Source organism: Copidosoma floridanum, unplaced genomic scaffold (genome assembly GCF_036245765.1).
Source record: "Copidosoma floridanum isolate Cflo_tuat_1 unplaced genomic scaffold, Cflo_Japanese_pri ptg000030l, whole genome shotgun sequence".
In the NCBI taxonomy this organism is placed as follows: domain Eukaryota; kingdom Metazoa; phylum Arthropoda; class Insecta; order Hymenoptera; family Encyrtidae; genus Copidosoma; species Copidosoma floridanum.
Genome location: NW_028321907.1, coordinates 23273093 through 23289688, shown reverse-complemented (window position 1 = coordinate 23289688; position 16596 = coordinate 23273093). Strand labels below are relative to the sequence as shown.

General features: G+C 36.5%; 2 protein-coding genes across 2 annotated transcripts; both read left to right on the top strand.

The window, feature by feature from the left end:
- Positions 1–7126: 7126 nt before the first annotated feature.
- Positions 7127–14905, top strand: LOC149373564 (uncharacterized). Its single transcript, XM_089596899.1, has 4 exons — positions 7127–7573; positions 12998–13270; positions 13362–13521; positions 13659–14905. The coding sequence occupies exons 1-4, from the start codon at positions 7127–7129 to the stop codon at positions 14903–14905; spliced, it is 2127 nt and encodes a 708-aa protein (XP_089453025.1).
- LOC149373563 (uncharacterized) lies at positions 14902–15655 on the top strand. Its single transcript, XM_089596898.1, has 2 exons — positions 14902–15504; positions 15572–15655. Exons 1-2 carry the CDS (start codon positions 14902–14904, stop codon positions 15653–15655), a joined length of 687 nt encoding a protein of 228 aa, XP_089453024.1.
- Positions 15656–16596: the final 941 nt, after the last annotated feature.

Sequence of the window (16596 nt, the reverse complement as noted above, 5' to 3'; positions counted from 1 at the left end):
CTATAACATATAAGACGTAGGGCCTCCCGATAGAGAAGGCACTTATACCTAAGAAAAAGACATCCCATTCCCACGATTATCAGTCCTGCCATTAGGTAAACGAGCCATCTGAAATTTGTAACTTCTCTTTGTGTTTGTTGAATTTCCGCGAGCCCGCGGGCCTTTTTAATAATCTCCCGTAAGGATGTCCCATCGGCTGGAGGGTTTGTCCTAAAGTGCCCCTGTTTATTGTTTAACTTAAGTTCCCCTTGTGCTAATAGTGTGTTAACACTATCTGAAACCCCCTTATTTTTAAAAGTTCGGTCTAGTTCTTCTAATATTATATTGATATTTACATATGACATCCCAAAGTAGGTGGTATTTAGCCTTTCCTCTATATTTGACGGAGCTGCTATGCCCACATTCGTGTAGTGAGAAGCACAGCCTTTATTAAGTCGTAAAATACCCATGCCTTTAAATGAAATTGTCCTATGGTTTGAGCCATAGCACTCTATAAACAGTGGCTCCTCTTGTACTGTTGTAAAAGCCCAAAGGTTTGGTGCATGAAATCGAGCCCAGTATGTATCTTGTAGTTTGACAATTTTAACCGAACATTCTTTCCATTCGCTTATGCTGTGCTGTACTATAAGCCGTGCTTCGCACGCATGATGTTGCCTTATCTCTCTTATTGGTTCCGTATGGTCGCAGATAAATAACTCGCGCAATTTTTTACAGCTGAAGACTTTGAGAACCATTATTGTCATGTATGTGTTGATTTTTTTATTCATGGCCATATATTCGTGCTCCAGCCATTTATAGATATAAGTATTTGAACTGATTAGGCCTTTCTGCTTTATCGGTAGGGGCAAAGTTCTATATAAATCGGCGTAGTCTTTATTTAACAGCGGGATGCTTATGTGGTATATTAACTGATTGTTTTGCATCAAAATTGTTAACCTAGATATGTCTATTATTTCAAGCGGACTTACCTAAGATCTGAGTTATTGGATGTACTAGTTCTTTTGCCGCAAAGAGGACTGCATTTTTATGGAGTCACAGTCTGCCATGTACTGCTTTACGCTTCCATCCAGTGTATTTATAGCTGCGATTGTTGAACTATCTATTTTCTGTAAGTCGTTAACGTTTTCCAATTTCTTTATATCTGCTTTTATTTTTTGCACCCTGTCCTTTACATCGCTTACTCTATTAGATATTAATTCTGCCTGTGTGGCCAGGAGTTTTGCTATATTATGTATACTGTTTTTAATCACGTCAAGCGCATCTGTTAATGCTTCATAATCGTTAGTGTCCAACGTTCCGAATAAAAAATTTAGAATAGTTCCCCCCCAGGGCATTATTTCTCTTTTACGGCGGTTATCTATTCCCTGTAGCAGATTTGTTAATCGCTTGTAGGACTCCATTGCTTGCGTTATTTCATCTCCTATTGTTTGTAGTCTGGATCTCTGAGCAGCTTTAGGCGCTAGTTGTTTACTTTTTTTCCACAATTGTCTGCATATCAATTTTAATTTGGGTCCCAGCGAGAGATGGAATGATCAGTCTATTTTTTGTACGATTTTCTAATTCGTGCTGGTTGTAGCCAACGGGGAAATCTATTCTGCGATTATTCCTGAATTATTTTGTATTTGTGTAATCGACCACTGTAGCTGTTCTAGTACCTCCAATTGTGCCCTGCAATACATAAAGCTGTTAGCTATACATTGCGCACTACGGGACCGCGCTTAAGTCTCTGTGGTAAATACTTGTCCTAACATTATTTTTACCCCATCGATATTTATTTATTAAGTGTATTACCGTATGTCCCTTATCCTTTCTCTCATATTCCACCTTTATTCGGTCAGCGTTGTGCTGCGAGTCTGGCTCTCTCCTTACATAAAAAGTGTACAATAGCAGACATATTTTTTCATTTGTTTTCCTTTTGTACTATTATTATTGACTATTTATTATTTTTGTTCATGTAAGTACTCATGTAATTTATCTCATGCGGCTTCCGCCCTAAAACTTACAACAACAATAACAAAAAAATAGATACTTCTCATTATGATACTTACGCTCTACCTCTTTGCAAACTACTTCATCACCCATTTAGAGAGACAGAGAGGAGAGAAGAAAAACATGAAAAAAAGAAGATTAAATAGATAAATATAAAAAATAAAAATTAAGTAAAAGAAATTAAAAAAAAAAAAAAAAAAAAAAAAAAAAAAAAAAAAAAAAAACTAAAAGAAACAAACCAGAGGGTTTAAATGGGTCGTGGGACTCACAGTAAGAACATAGTTCTCTAAACATGAGATGTTTATGAAGACACACAATTTCTCAGATAACAAGGGGGTTGCGAGACCCATAGGAAGAACAAAGCTCTATAAAAATTAGTAGTGCATTTATGTAGTTCACTAAAACGAAGACTTGAAAAACGAATAAATAAAAAAAGAATTAAGTTCAGTACTCACGACGGTTGAACTTCGTGAGTACGTCATGCATAAATACAGTAATTTTAACAACAGTTCATTGCAGATAGTACCATGCAATAACTGTTCATTCTTTTGACAACCAATCATAAAGCAGTAAAAATGGAGTACCAAAGCAAACTGTCTTGTGATTAGCTATCAAAATAACAAACAGTCGTTGATCTGAGCTGTTGCTTCGCTGAGGTATCTTCGAAGTCAATGTTGCTAAAATAAACATTTTTAGTTTTACTACAAAATTAAAGTGTTCTGTCGATGTTTTGAATCTCTCCTTTTCCCTTTTATTGTAATTAACTGCTTAGTGACTTAAACAAAGTTCAAAAAGTTGTAATGCAGAGTTGTAACATTTACATTGACTACTTCGTATCGTAAAAAAAAAGGTATAAAGTCAAAATAAAAAAATTCAATGAAAAAAAAATAAAAGTAATGAATACGAAATGATAAGAGAAATGGAAAATAATATAAAAAATTATTAAAAAATGAAATCAAAAAAAGGGAATGAAATCAGAAAAGACATTTAAAAATGAGATGGAATGAAAAAAAAAAAAATAAAAAAGGAAACGAAATAAAATCACAGGAAGTAGAATGAAAAAAAAAGATGAAATAGATAAATGAAAAAAAAGAAATCAAAGAAAGGAGATAAATAAAAATAAAAAAAGAATTAAAAGAAACAAACCAGGAGGTATAAATGGGTCATGGGACCCACGGTAAGAACAAAGTTCTTTAAACATGAGATGGTTATAAAGACACACAATTTCTCAGGTAACAAGGGGGTTGCGTATGCACGAGATCAAGGGTTTAAATCTCTGTTTTGGAAGGTGTTTTTTTTTTTTTTTTTTTTTTTTTGGAATTGCAGAAGAAAAAATTTAAAGTTAAATAAAAATTATTGTGGGAAAAGAAAATTAAAATTCGTTTGAAAATTAATTGCTTTTGAGTGTGAAGGGGAATGGTGGGCTGAGGAGTGCAGGAGACTAGTGCAGCACGGTCGGAAGATATAGGGTGAGGGGAAGTGTGTAGGGGATTGATGGTGAGGGCGACAGGGTGAAGGGGAAAATACAATGAATTAGGAGGAAGAGACTTCCGGTAAGCCACTTCCGTTTTATAAGAATCTGTCGTTTTTACAATCCCAACCCCCCCAGTACGCGATATAAAGAACTTCGTTCTAAAAAAAAAGAAGAAAAAATAATAATAATAATTTGTTCACCTTATAGACGTATATCTACTCCATTTCAGAAAGTTTATGGCTTGAGTTAACACTCAAGAATTGTGCTGTCATTGGAAGAACATAACTGTACTTTACAGTTCTAGTTTCAGAAAAGAAATTAATGTTTTAAATAAGATTTAGAAAAATGCTTAGCATGACACATTGGTACCTTGATCCATTAATACCTAATTGCTGGCACTGAGGAACTATTTACTATAGAACTTATCAAATAAGGAAATGTCAATGTAAACACTTTCCAAGTGCCACAAATAGTATGAGTCACCTTCGGATCGTGAAAATTGTATGAGATTTTGTCCAAAAATGGCTTATTATTTCATGATACTACCATACAGTGTAAAAATTTCCATCAATGAGAAAACTGTATAATCTTTGTCTGAGTGTTGCTCATTGTACACAACTTTATCTAAATACTTAAGTTGTACGGTTCTTTGTCCAAGCCTTAACTGTACAGTTCTTTGTACCAAGCATCAAATGGTATTTAGGAAAAATTCCCTTAATGACAAATGTTTGATTGACTACCTGTTAATTAGTCCTAAAATAAGGCTCCAAGTAAACATTGTTTTAACGGGCTGCACCGAAACATAGCAACTAGTAATTTTTGTTTTTTTGCAAACTTTACTTATGCTAGCAATACAAATTCGTCGTGTGCCATAATTTATGCCTGGTAAATATATTATTTTATTTTAAGCAGATAGTTGTATTCAATTATAAAATAGGGCAGTCCAGAGAAAATTGAATTTGTCTACCTTATCGATGAGACCAATTCGTTTTTACAGCTTTATAGCATCATTTATTAAATAAATAGCTGTTTAACAAGAAAAAAAGGGTTGCCACAGGTTCTTGAAATTTTAAAGCATTACTTAAACCAACACTTAAAAATAGGACGGAATTATCTAAATCCTGTCAATTCTAGAAAAACTGCTATTAGCACAAAAGTAAATTAAGTGCTAGTTTTTAAAAATTTTTTTAAATAGAATTACTATTGAACAAATAAATATGTCAGGCAAGGTACTCAAAAAAATGGTCACGATGAAAAAAAAAAATTTTCCGTGTCATGACTAAAATGGAAGTATCGCGCAAAGATGCGTGTTTGATAAAACAAGTAGACAGCGAGTGCTTGGGTACCTAAGTATAATAGAGTGACAGAATTAGCTTTTTGACCCTTGATTTTCAAGGAAATTCTGATTTAAAAAAAAAAAAAAAAAAAAAAAATAGGACTTACTAGGACATCGTATTCAGAACACATTGCAAAACTTTTTAACGGCTGAAAATGTCAGTAAAGGCCCTTAAAAAATGGTAAAAATGTCAAAAACAGATTTTTTGCGTCTAGATAAAAAACTTAAGACTGTAAAAGTTTCAGATAAAAAGAGCGGCGCTCCACAGTGGCTCGCCCCACTACTTGGCCAGCTAAAAAATAGGATCTTTATTTACTTTTCTTAGCGGTTCAGCAAAGGTTTACCACCGATCTTTCTGAAATTTGGTGTGCATCTTGGAAACCATAATAATTACCTTCTTTACAAATTTTAACTCCTAATATTCATTAGAACAAGAGTTATTGATTTTCGAAAAAATGGCTAAAAATGACTGTTTTTGGCAAATTGCGAAAATAGTTTAGGCGCCAGGTAGGGTCCCATGGCCTTTTCAATTAGAACGGACCCACCAAAGTTTTTTTAATGTATTTTTGCCTGCTGAACACGATTATCGATGTTGGGTAGCGATCCGGATAGACGATTTTTTTTTATCAACAAATTTTATAAACAAATAAAAATTATTCATTTTTTTGGAAAAAAAAAATTTTTTCCTATTTTTTAGCTCATTTTAAACAAAAAAGTTTCCATACACCATATGCCTAAACCCAATACTTTTCCCGTAAAAAATTCGACAACTTTCAAGAAATGCATTGTTTGCTATTTTCAATAGCTTGCTACTTAAAGCCCAATTAATATTTTTCAACTGAACACCTCTCAAATTGTGAGCCAAACATAGTATTGATGAATACGTAAAGACCAATTGATTTTATTTGGTTGTTCTTATCCAGCGAGCTCGACGGTCTGTGCCTTTTTAATGTGACCGTACGGCCTCGGCGCAATACAATATATTCTGGCATTAAATGTTTGTTATCTGGACAGCCATACATAGATTGTTTTTTATGTATTTTTGCCTGCTGAACATGGTTATTGATGGTGGGTCGTAATATCGAAGGTGATCAATGTTTTTTTGTTAACAAATTTCATAAAGAAATTGCAAAAATGTAATTTTTTCTAAAAGTAAAGTTTTTTACGCTTCTCGAGCTTATTATAAACAAAAAGTTTTGTATAATGTACATCTGTTAAGCCCATACTATTACTGCAAAAAAACGTGAACTGTAAAAAATTCACTTTTTCCGTTTTTCACACAGCTGCAACGTTAGGCTTTTATTATAATTTTTTACTAAAAAGTTTTTAATTCTCCAGTTCATGCAGGGGTTTAAGAATGTCTTGTAGTTGATTGATTTTATTCGTTTGTTATTTTTGTTTAGTAAACTTAGCAGCTTCATGCTTTTTAACTCCAAGTAGAAAAATGCAAGACAACCCAACGTCTTTAATACTATCCCCTTTTTTCGTCTAACTTTTTGTCTTGCAAAAATCGTTCAAAAACAATTTATTTGTGTTGCGTATACAATCAATTAGTAAAGTAAATTGATCAATGTGTCCCTTGACTCGATAGCAAAGTAAAAATTTTAATTGCAATGCAATTTTTGAGACATTAAAATTTTGAATTTTCGTTGTTTTCCCGCGAAACGATGGGAAGTCCCTGTAGCGTTTCAGACTTGTTTAAACTTGTGTTTAAACAAGTGAGCGCGAGTATTTCTGCATGCAGTTCAGAGTGCAGTTCGATGCGTTCTTGTGAGTTCTCTGATAGTGTATTTTCTAGTAATGGCAAATACCAGTAATCCTCCCCCCCTCAAAAAACATGTTAATGTATCTAAAAACATCAGAAGATAGAGCTTATCGATTTTCATGAAAATTTTGACTATATTCTAACGATAACAGTATTCGGTGTTATTTTTATCTTACTAATATATAAAGCAAAGTCGCTAAAACCGTTGTAATCGCTAACCGCGAAAACTACTGAACCGATTTTGCTGAAATTTTGCATACCGATTTTTGACACTTCCTAGATAATTTTAGTATGGTTTTTATCTTGAAAAATTTAATAACAATAGCAGTAAACAAGCTCAAAGTTTTGCAAAAATACGCCTGCTTTTCACTTTGGTTCAGTAGGATCCGCTAGGTGGCGTTGAAGTAAAATTAAAGCCACCCGCAGTCAATGATAGTAAAGAGTGGTTATAAGTTGCCCCGCTGAGACGACGATTTCCATAGTCGTTTTTCGGCAGTCCACTAAGAATAAAGGTGTTTGTCGTGAAGCTGGGCATCCCGGCTACCGCTGACACGCTTTGTTCATGGACAAGCGAAATACATCGGCTTTAACCCCGAATCGCCAAGAAAACCGAGCGCCACGAAAAAATAGACGTTCGAAACATCAACGTCTCAGGCGAAATACCAGGATACGTCCGGCCAGAGCTCAACCTGCTTCACCAACATTACAAGGTTTGGAAGCCCTTCTTCCATCCAATCTGGTCCTAGAAGAGCAAGCCAAGCAGAACAACCATGAGGAGCGTGAGCAGACATATCAGCTGGAAAGTTTACCAGCCTCCTCCTCAAAAGTTGGTCCTCTAGCGCGTTCACCTTTTGCAGAGACTCCAAGGGCAAGGACGAAGCAACCTCGGGTCCAGATACTCGAGCTCCGCGATCCCCGTCGACTGAGCAGAGTGAAGCGGCAAATATTTGCCGTTTATCGAACGCCTGATAAAGCGTGTCAAATAATTGACCCTCACCAGCTCTCCATCGTTAGTAAAAAAAAAAATGAAGATAAAAATCGGCCCTTTTCAGGGCCATCAATAAATTTTACCGTAAAGTTACTTTCAATCTCATCGGTCTTTTTAAGAGCCATTAAACGTTGAACTACTTTTCCAAACGTAGATCTGCCCTTTGCGGGGAGACATCGAGAGCAGAGCTATTTGTCGTGAGTCTGGGAACCCCGGCCACCGACGACTTTCTGCACTCAAATTACATAGGCAAGAAATTACTTTTCCTCCAAGATTAGCGTTCAGCTAACTTGGTCAATCTCATTGGCCCTTTTCAGAGCCATTAAACGTTGAACCACTTTGCCAAAAATAATCTTATTTGTACTTTTGGACAAATGTCTTTAAACGAATTGCAACGATTCGTCCAACAGGGATCTATTTAAAGACAGCTTATTCCAAAACTAAGTCAGTCATTTACTGGCAGACATCGAGAGCAGAGCTGTTTGTCGTGAGTCTGGGAACCCCGGCCACCGACAACTTTCTGCACTCGAATAACATAGGCCAGAAATTACTTTTTCTCCAAGATTAGCATTCAGCTAACTTGGTCAATCTCATTGGCCCTTTTCAGAGCCATTAAACGTTTAACCACTTTGCCAAAAATAATCTTATTTGTACTTTTGGATAAATGTCTTTAAACGAATTGCAACGATTCGTCCAACAGGGATCTATTTAAAGACAGCTTATTCCAAAACTAAGTCAGTCATTTACTGGCAGACATCGAGAGCAGAGCTGTTTGTCGTGAGTCTGGGAACCCCGGCCACCGACAACTTTCTGCACTCGAATAACATAGGCCAGAAATTACTTTTTCTCCAAGATTAGCATTCAGCTAACTTAATCAATCTCATTGGCCCTTTTCAGAGCCATTAAACGTTGAACCACTTTGCCAAAAATAATCTTATTTGTACTTTTGGACAAATGTCTTTAAACGAATTGCAACGATTCATCCAACAGGGATCTATTTAAAGACAGCTTATTCCAAAACTAAGTCAGTCATTTACTGGCAGACATCGAGAGCAGAGCTGTTTGTCGTGAGTCTGGGAACCCCGGCCACCGACAACTTTCTGCACTCGAATTACATGGGCCAGAAATTACTTTTCCTCCAAGATTAACATTCAGCTAACTTGGTCAATCACATTGGCCCTTTTCAGAGCCATTAAACGTTGAACCACTTTGCCAAAAATAATCTTATTTGTACTTTTAGACAAATGTCTTTAAACGAATTGCAACGATTTGTCCAACAGGAATCTATTTAAAGACGGCTTATTCCAAAACTAAGTCAGTCATTTACTGGCAGACATCGAGAGCAGAGCTGTTTGTCGTGAGTCTGGAAACCCCGGCCACCGACAACTTTCTGCACTCGAATAACATAGGCCAGAAATTACTTTTTCTCCAAGATTAGCATTCAGCTAACTTGGTCAATCTCATTGGCCCTTTTCAGAGCCATTAAACGTTGAACCACTTTGCCAAAAATAATCTTATTTGTACTTTTGGACAAATGTCTTTAAACGAATTGCAACGATTCGTCCAACAGGGATCTATTTAAAGACAGCTTATTCCAAAACTAAGTCAGTCATTTACTGGCAGACATCGAGAGCAGAGCTGTTTGTCGTGAGTCTGGGAACCCCGGCCACCGACAACTTTCTGCACTCGAATAACATAGGCCAGAAATTACTTTTTCTCCAAGATTAGCATTCAGCTAACTTGGTCAATCTCATTGGCCCTTTTCAGAGCCATTAAACGTTGAACCACTTTGCCAAAAATAATCTTATTTGTACTTTTGGATAAATGTCTTTAAACGAATTGCAACGATTCGTCCAACAGGGATCTATTTAAAGACAGCTTATTCCAAAACTAAGTCAGTCATTTACTGGCAGACATCGAGAGCAGAGCTGTTTGTCGTGAGTCTGGAAACCCCGGCCACCGACAACTTTCTGCACTCGAATAACATAGGCCAGAAATTACTTTTTCTCCAAGATTAGCATTCAGCTAACTTGGTCAATCTCATTGGCCCTTTTCAGAGCCATTAAACGTTGAACCACTTTGCCAAAAATAATCTTATTTGTACTTTTGGACAAATGTCTTTAAACGAATTGCAACGATTCGTCCAACAGGGATCTATTTAAAGACAGCTTATTCCAAAACTAAGTCAGTCATTTACTGGCAGACATCGAGAGCAGAGCTGTTTGTCGTGAGTCTGGGAACCCCGGCCACCGACAACTTTCTGCACTCGAATAACATAGGCCAGAAATTACTTTTTCTCCAAGATTAGCATTCAGCTAACTTGGTCAATCTCATTGGCCCTTTTCAGAGCCATTAAACGTTGAACCACTTTGCCAAAAATAATCTTATTTGTACTTTTGGATAAATGTCTTTAAACGAATTGCAACGATTCGTCCAACAGGGATCTATTTAAAGACAGCTTATTCCAAAACTAAGTCAGTCATTTACTGGCAGACATCGAGAGCAGAGCTGTTTGTCGTGAGTCTGGAAACCCCGGCCACCGACAACTTTCTGCACTCGAATAACATAGGCCAGAAATTACTTTTTCTCCAAGATTAGCATTCAGCTAACTTGGTCAATCTCATTGGCCCTTTTCAGAGCCATTAAACGTTTAACCACTTTGCCAAAAATAATCTTATTTGTACTTTTGGACAAATGTCTTTAAACGAATTGCAACGATTCGTCCAACAGGGATCTATTTAAAGACAGCTTATTCCAAAACTAAGTCAGTCATTTACTGGCAGACATCGAGAGCAGAGCTGTTTGTCGTGAGTCTGGGAACCCCGGCCACCGACAACTTTCTGCACTCGAATAACATAGGCCAGAAATTACTTTTTCTCCAAGATTAGCATTCAGCTAACTTGGTCAATCTCATTGGCCCTTTTCAGAGCCATTAAACGTTGAACCACTTTGCCAAAAATAATCTTATTTGTACTTTTGGATAAATGTCTTTAAACGAATTGCAACGATTCGTCCAACAGGGATCTATTTAAAGACAGCTTATTCCAAAACTAAGTCAGTCATTTACTGGCAGACATCGAGAGCAGAGCTGTTTGTCGTGAGTCTGGAAACCCCGGCCACCGACAACTTTCTGCACTCGAATAACATAGGCCAGAAATTACTTTTTCTCCAAGATTAGCATTCAGCTAACTTGGTCAATCTCATTGGCCCTTTTCAGAGCCATTAAACGTTGAACCACTTTGCCAAAAATAATCTTATTTGTACTTTTGGACAAATGTCTTTAAACGAATTGCAACGATTCGTCCAACAGGGATCTATTTAAAGACAGCTTATTCCAAAACTAAGTCAGTCATTTACTGGCAGACATCGAGAGCAGAGCTGTTTGTCGTGAGTCTGGGAACCCCGGCCACCGACAACTTTCTGCACTCGAATAACATAGGCCAGAAATTACTTTTTCTCCAAGATTAGCATTCAGCTAACTTGGTCAATCTCATTGGCCCTTTTCAGAGCCATTAAACGTTGAACCACTTAGCCAAAAATAATCTTATTTGTACTTTTGGACAAATGTCTTTAAACGAATTGCAACGATTCGTCCAACAGGGATCTATTTAAAGACAGCTTATTCCAAAACTAAGTCAGTCATTTACTGGCAGACATCGAGAGCAGAGCTGTTTGTCGTGAGTCTGGGAACCCCGGCCACCGACGACTTTCTGCACTCGAATTACATAGGCCAGAAATTACTTTTCCTCCAAGATTAGCGTTCAGCTAACTTGGTCAATCTCATTGGCCCTTTTCAGGGCCATTAAACGTTGAACACCTGCTAAAGTATATATTGTAATTGACAAAATATAACAAAAACAGCCTTTTTGGGGCGCGCAAAAATTGTTAACAATGCCTCGAATCGCAAGAGGGCGAATCGGGAGGAGAACTTCTAATGCTTTAAATGTTTACAACTTTAGGAGTCGAGAAACTGATGCAGAACATTCATCGAGAGTAGAACAGCAACGGCAAAATCGACGATTGAACAACCACTTAAGTGACAGATCCGCTTTCTGTTACAATCCTGATATTGATTACTTAAATCTTCCATCCATTCAAATTGGCGGAATGGTTTCTATTTGCACTCATTGTGGCGCTAAAAAATGGAGAGATGAAGCTCCAGGGCTCTGTTGTTTTGGTGGTAAAGTTTCCCTTGATCCACTAGAAAATCCTCCTGAATTGGTAAGATGTCTGTTAATGGACGAACACCCCTTATTAAAACATTTCCTTGATAACGTCAGACGTTACAATACGAAATTCCAAATGACGTCATTTAGAGGGAAAGAAATTAGAGAAGGAAACTTTATGCTAACTTTCAAAATCCAAGGTGAAGTATACCACTTGATAGGTAGCTTACTTCCTGAACAGAACAAGAGTCCGCAGTGCTTACAAATCTATTTCATGTCTGAAGCTGAACAAATTTCTATTCGGTCAGATAATGCCCTAAAGAAAACTTTGATTGAATCATTACAAAAGGTGATGCATGATTGCAATCCTCTTATAAGAACTTTTAAATCCAATTAAGACTCTCGAACAGTAGATGAACTTGAAAATTTAAAATTGATTATTCATGCCGATCGAACTCCTATTGGGGAGCATCGAGGACGATACAATGCGCCTAGAGTGAATGAAGTTGCTGCACTAATAGTTAACAAAGAAAAAGGTCCTAGAGACATTATTTTACATGGTCGACATGGGCGGTTGGAGCGAGTTTCTGAGCTTCACCGATTCTATGACTCCTTGCAATATCCTCTTATGTTTGTTTTTGGAGAAAATGGATATTCTATTGATGTACCACTTCACGGTGTTTCAAACAAAACTGTTTCTTGCATGCAGTTCTACTCTTATAGGTTCATGTTAAAAAATAATCATATAAATTACCTACTTTATTATAAGAACCTGCTCAATCAATTTGTTGTTGATATGATGGCAAAAATGATCACAGAGCGTTTACTTTACTTGAGAACACATCAAAAACAACTGCGTGCTGAAAGTTACATTCATCTACGAGATGCAATAAATAATGATCGTAACATTGAACCCTCCAGTATCGGACAGCCTGTAATTTTACCATCCTCATTCACTGGCTCACCGAGATATATGCATGAAAAAACTCAAGATGCAATGGCTTACGTACGTGGGTTTGGGCGTCCATGTTTATTTATCACTTTTACGTGTAACCCTGAGTGGTCGGAAATAAAAAATGAATTACACAAAAATCAAAAACCTTCAGACAGGCATGACATTGTTTCAAGGGTTTTTCACTTGAAATTAAGGAATCTTATAGATGTCCTCACTAAGAAAGCAATATACGGGGAAGTTGATGCTTGAATCTACAGTGTCAAATGGCCAAAGCGAGGGCTACCTCATGTGCACATACTTTTATGGCTTAAAACAAAAATTCAGCCGGATGAAATAGACAAGATCATTTCAGCTGAGTTACCAGATCCTCAACAAGATCCCTTGCTATTCAGTATCATTTCGAAAAGTATGATTCATGGACCTTGCGGTGAATTCAACATGGCTTCACCATGTATGGATAATGGAAAATGTACAAAAAAGTTTCCTCGAAATTTTGTTAAAGAAACCCTAACTGCAGATGATGGCTACCCAACCTATCGTAGAAAAGCCCCTGCAGATGGAGGTCATAGTTCTGTACTTACAATTCGTGGCAAAGAAGTACAGATTGATAACCGTTGGGTTGTACCGTAGTCACCCGTCTTATCACGATGTTTCAATGCACATATTAACGTCGAATTTTGTCATTCAGTGCAAGCAATTAAATATATTTGCAAATATATCAACAAAGGATCGGACCGTGCCACTTTTTCAGTTCGAAACATTGACGAAATTGCAAACTATGCCAATGGACGCTATATTTGTTCCTCTGAGGGATTTTGGCGTTTTTTTGACTTTGAGATTCACGCACGGTATCCTCCAGTCTTACATTTAGATGTTCACCTTAAAAATTATCAAAGAGTTTACATAAATCAGCAAAACATTTAACAGATTCTCGAAAATCCGAGAAAAACAACGTTGATGGCGTTTTTTGAACTTTGCGTAATAGATGATTTTGCTAAAACTCTTTTGTATTCCGAAGTTGCCGCCTATTACCGATGGGACAGTTATAAGTTTGTGAAAAGAAAACAGTGTAAAGATGTTCCAGGCTGGCCAGGAGTAAAAAAAGATTCAGCTATAGGTAGAGTTTATACGATTCATCCCACCCAGTCGGAATGCTTCCATCTTCGAATGTTACTTCAATATGTTCGAGGCCCAACTTCATTTGAGTACTTAAACACCGTTGATAGTGTTACTTACGCAACTTTCAAAGCTGCCTGTTACGCACTTGGTTTATTGGAAAATGATGATCAATGGAAAAACACACTCGCAGATGCTGCTTTGTCTGAGAATCCATCTAAATTACGTGACTTATTTGCTATTATTTTAGTTTTTTGTGAGCCATCGCAACCTCAAATTTTGTGGGATATGTTTGAACAACAATTATGTGAAGATATTCTTCACTCTCGACGAATTCAACTCAACGATTTTGAAGTTAAATTTTCTGAAATAGTGTTCAACAGAGGTTTAATTGAAGTAGAAGACAAGATCATCTCTCTTTCAGAAAAAAATTTGACTGCATTTGGGCTAAACTCACCGGTTCGAGATGAACTCTGTACTAATGATCCTTTGGAACATTCCATCAGACATGGTTATGATCATAACTATTTATATAACTACGTTGAGCAAAATATTCCTAAGTTGGTTCCAGACCAACGACAAGCTTTTGATCGTATAATTGATAGTGTCTTAAATAGTGGTGGAAAAGTCTTTTTCCTGGATGCTCCTGGAGGCACTGGAAAAACATTCCTAATTAATCTTATGTTGGCCCAAGCAAGATCGGCAGGAAAACTGTCCCTTGCTGTTGCATCTTCTGGCATTGCTGCCACTCTCTTGAGTGGAGGTAGAACAGCTCACTCCACTTTTAAACTTCCATTATGTGTTTTTTCCGGAGAAGATTACACGTGCCCGATACGCAAAAATGGCCCACTTGCAAAAATTCTTCAAGATACAACATTTATTGTTTGGGATGAGTGCACAATGAGTCACAGAGCTCACATTAAAGCAATTAATAGAACATTGCAAGATTTAAAATCAAACCAGAATTTAATGGGTGGCATTACATTTGTTTTTGCTGGTGATTTTAGGCAGACGTTACCAGTAATTCCGAGAGGAACTAGAGCTGATATTATTCATGCCTGTTTAAAATCATCATTTCTCTGGCATTATGTAGAGTCTCTTCATTTACTAATATGAGAGCACATCTCTGCGGAAGAAACACGGAATTTCCAACTCAGCTATTAAAAATTGGCGATGGCACGATGGAAAATGAAAACGGTTTTATCACCCTAGATCAATCCATTGGAAAACTGGTTACAACTGTCGATGATCTTATTTCTGAAGTTTACCCAGACATTGAAAATTTATCAAACAAATCATACCAATGGTTATGTGAGAGAGCGATAATTTCACCAAGAAATTCTACAGCAGAGGAAATTAACAATATTATTCTTCAAAAGTTTGTAGCTGATTCTCGAGAGTACCTCTCTATTGATTCAGTCATCGCATCTGAAGATGTTGTTAATTATCCTCAGGAGTTTTTAAACTCCCTAACTCCATCAGGATTTCCACCCCATAAGTTGAGTTTAAAAGTTGGAGCTCCGATTATGCTACTACGTAATCTTCAACCACCGAACCTGTGTAATGGAACCAGACTGCAAATTAAAACTCTGCGAAATAATGTTATAGAAGCTACTATTTTGACAGGTCCAGCATCAGGACAAATAGCTTTTATTCCAAGAATTCGGATGATACCAACTGATTTACCTTTTCAGTTCAAGCGATTACAGTTTCCTGTCAGAGTTTCTTTTGCGATGACAATTAACAAGTCGCAAGGACAAACTTATAATTTTGTGGGGGTAGATTTACGTTCAAACTGCTTTTCACATGGACAATTGTATGTCGGGCTTTCAAGAACTGGTGATCCACATCATCAGATTGTTTTAATTCCTTCTGGAAATAAAACTAAAAATGTCACGTATACTGAAATTTTGTGAATGAAAAAATAATTTTAAATTATATATTTGTATCTTTACAGCTTTAACAAATAACCCTTTGTTATTTCATAACGGTAACATGTAAAAATCAACGGCCCTTTTCAGAGCCAATACCTATTTTATGACGTAAAGAATGCACGATACTTTTTACCATCATTTTTTTCCTTTTTTCGATATTTTCAATAAGAAGTTATTTGTTCCAAAAAGTGTCAAAAATAGATATAAAGTTTTTTAACTGAAAACGTCCTATATTATTTGTCAACACACATATGTTTCATTCAGCGAGTCTCGGGCGAAGCCGAGACGGGGGGCTGCTAGTATTATTATATTTTTCAGATTACTCTGAGTCAAATTTGAATGAAAGTATCACCAAGGCTGAAGAGTATTTGGTACGTGTTGTTAGTAAAAATTCAAAATGCAATAGCTTTGATGAATTGCGTGTATGGTTTTATCATCATCAAAAACAGTGCTTAATTGAAGATTTACCTCCGACCTCTAATTCTATCAATTTGCACATTTTAAGAGCATATTTCGTAGTATATTATCAAATTTAATCTTTGAATGTTGATGTTAAACAATTAGATCCGAAAGAGGGTGGTTACATAGAGTTTGACGATCTCCTTATGCCACGAAAAATTGAAACTTTAATTCCACCTTACGAAGAATTATTACAACCTTGTTCTTGTTAAGCATGCAGTAGAAAAACCTGCTTATGTGTTGCAGAACAAATACCGTGCTGCACTTATTTTTGTAATTGTGAAAAAGAAAACACATGTAAAAATAAGTACAGTGGAAAATAAAATAACAAAAATTGTGGTAACTTCGTAAGATATGTATATATGTACAAGATACAGTATACTATAAAATAGATTCTAAACAAAGAAATGTATC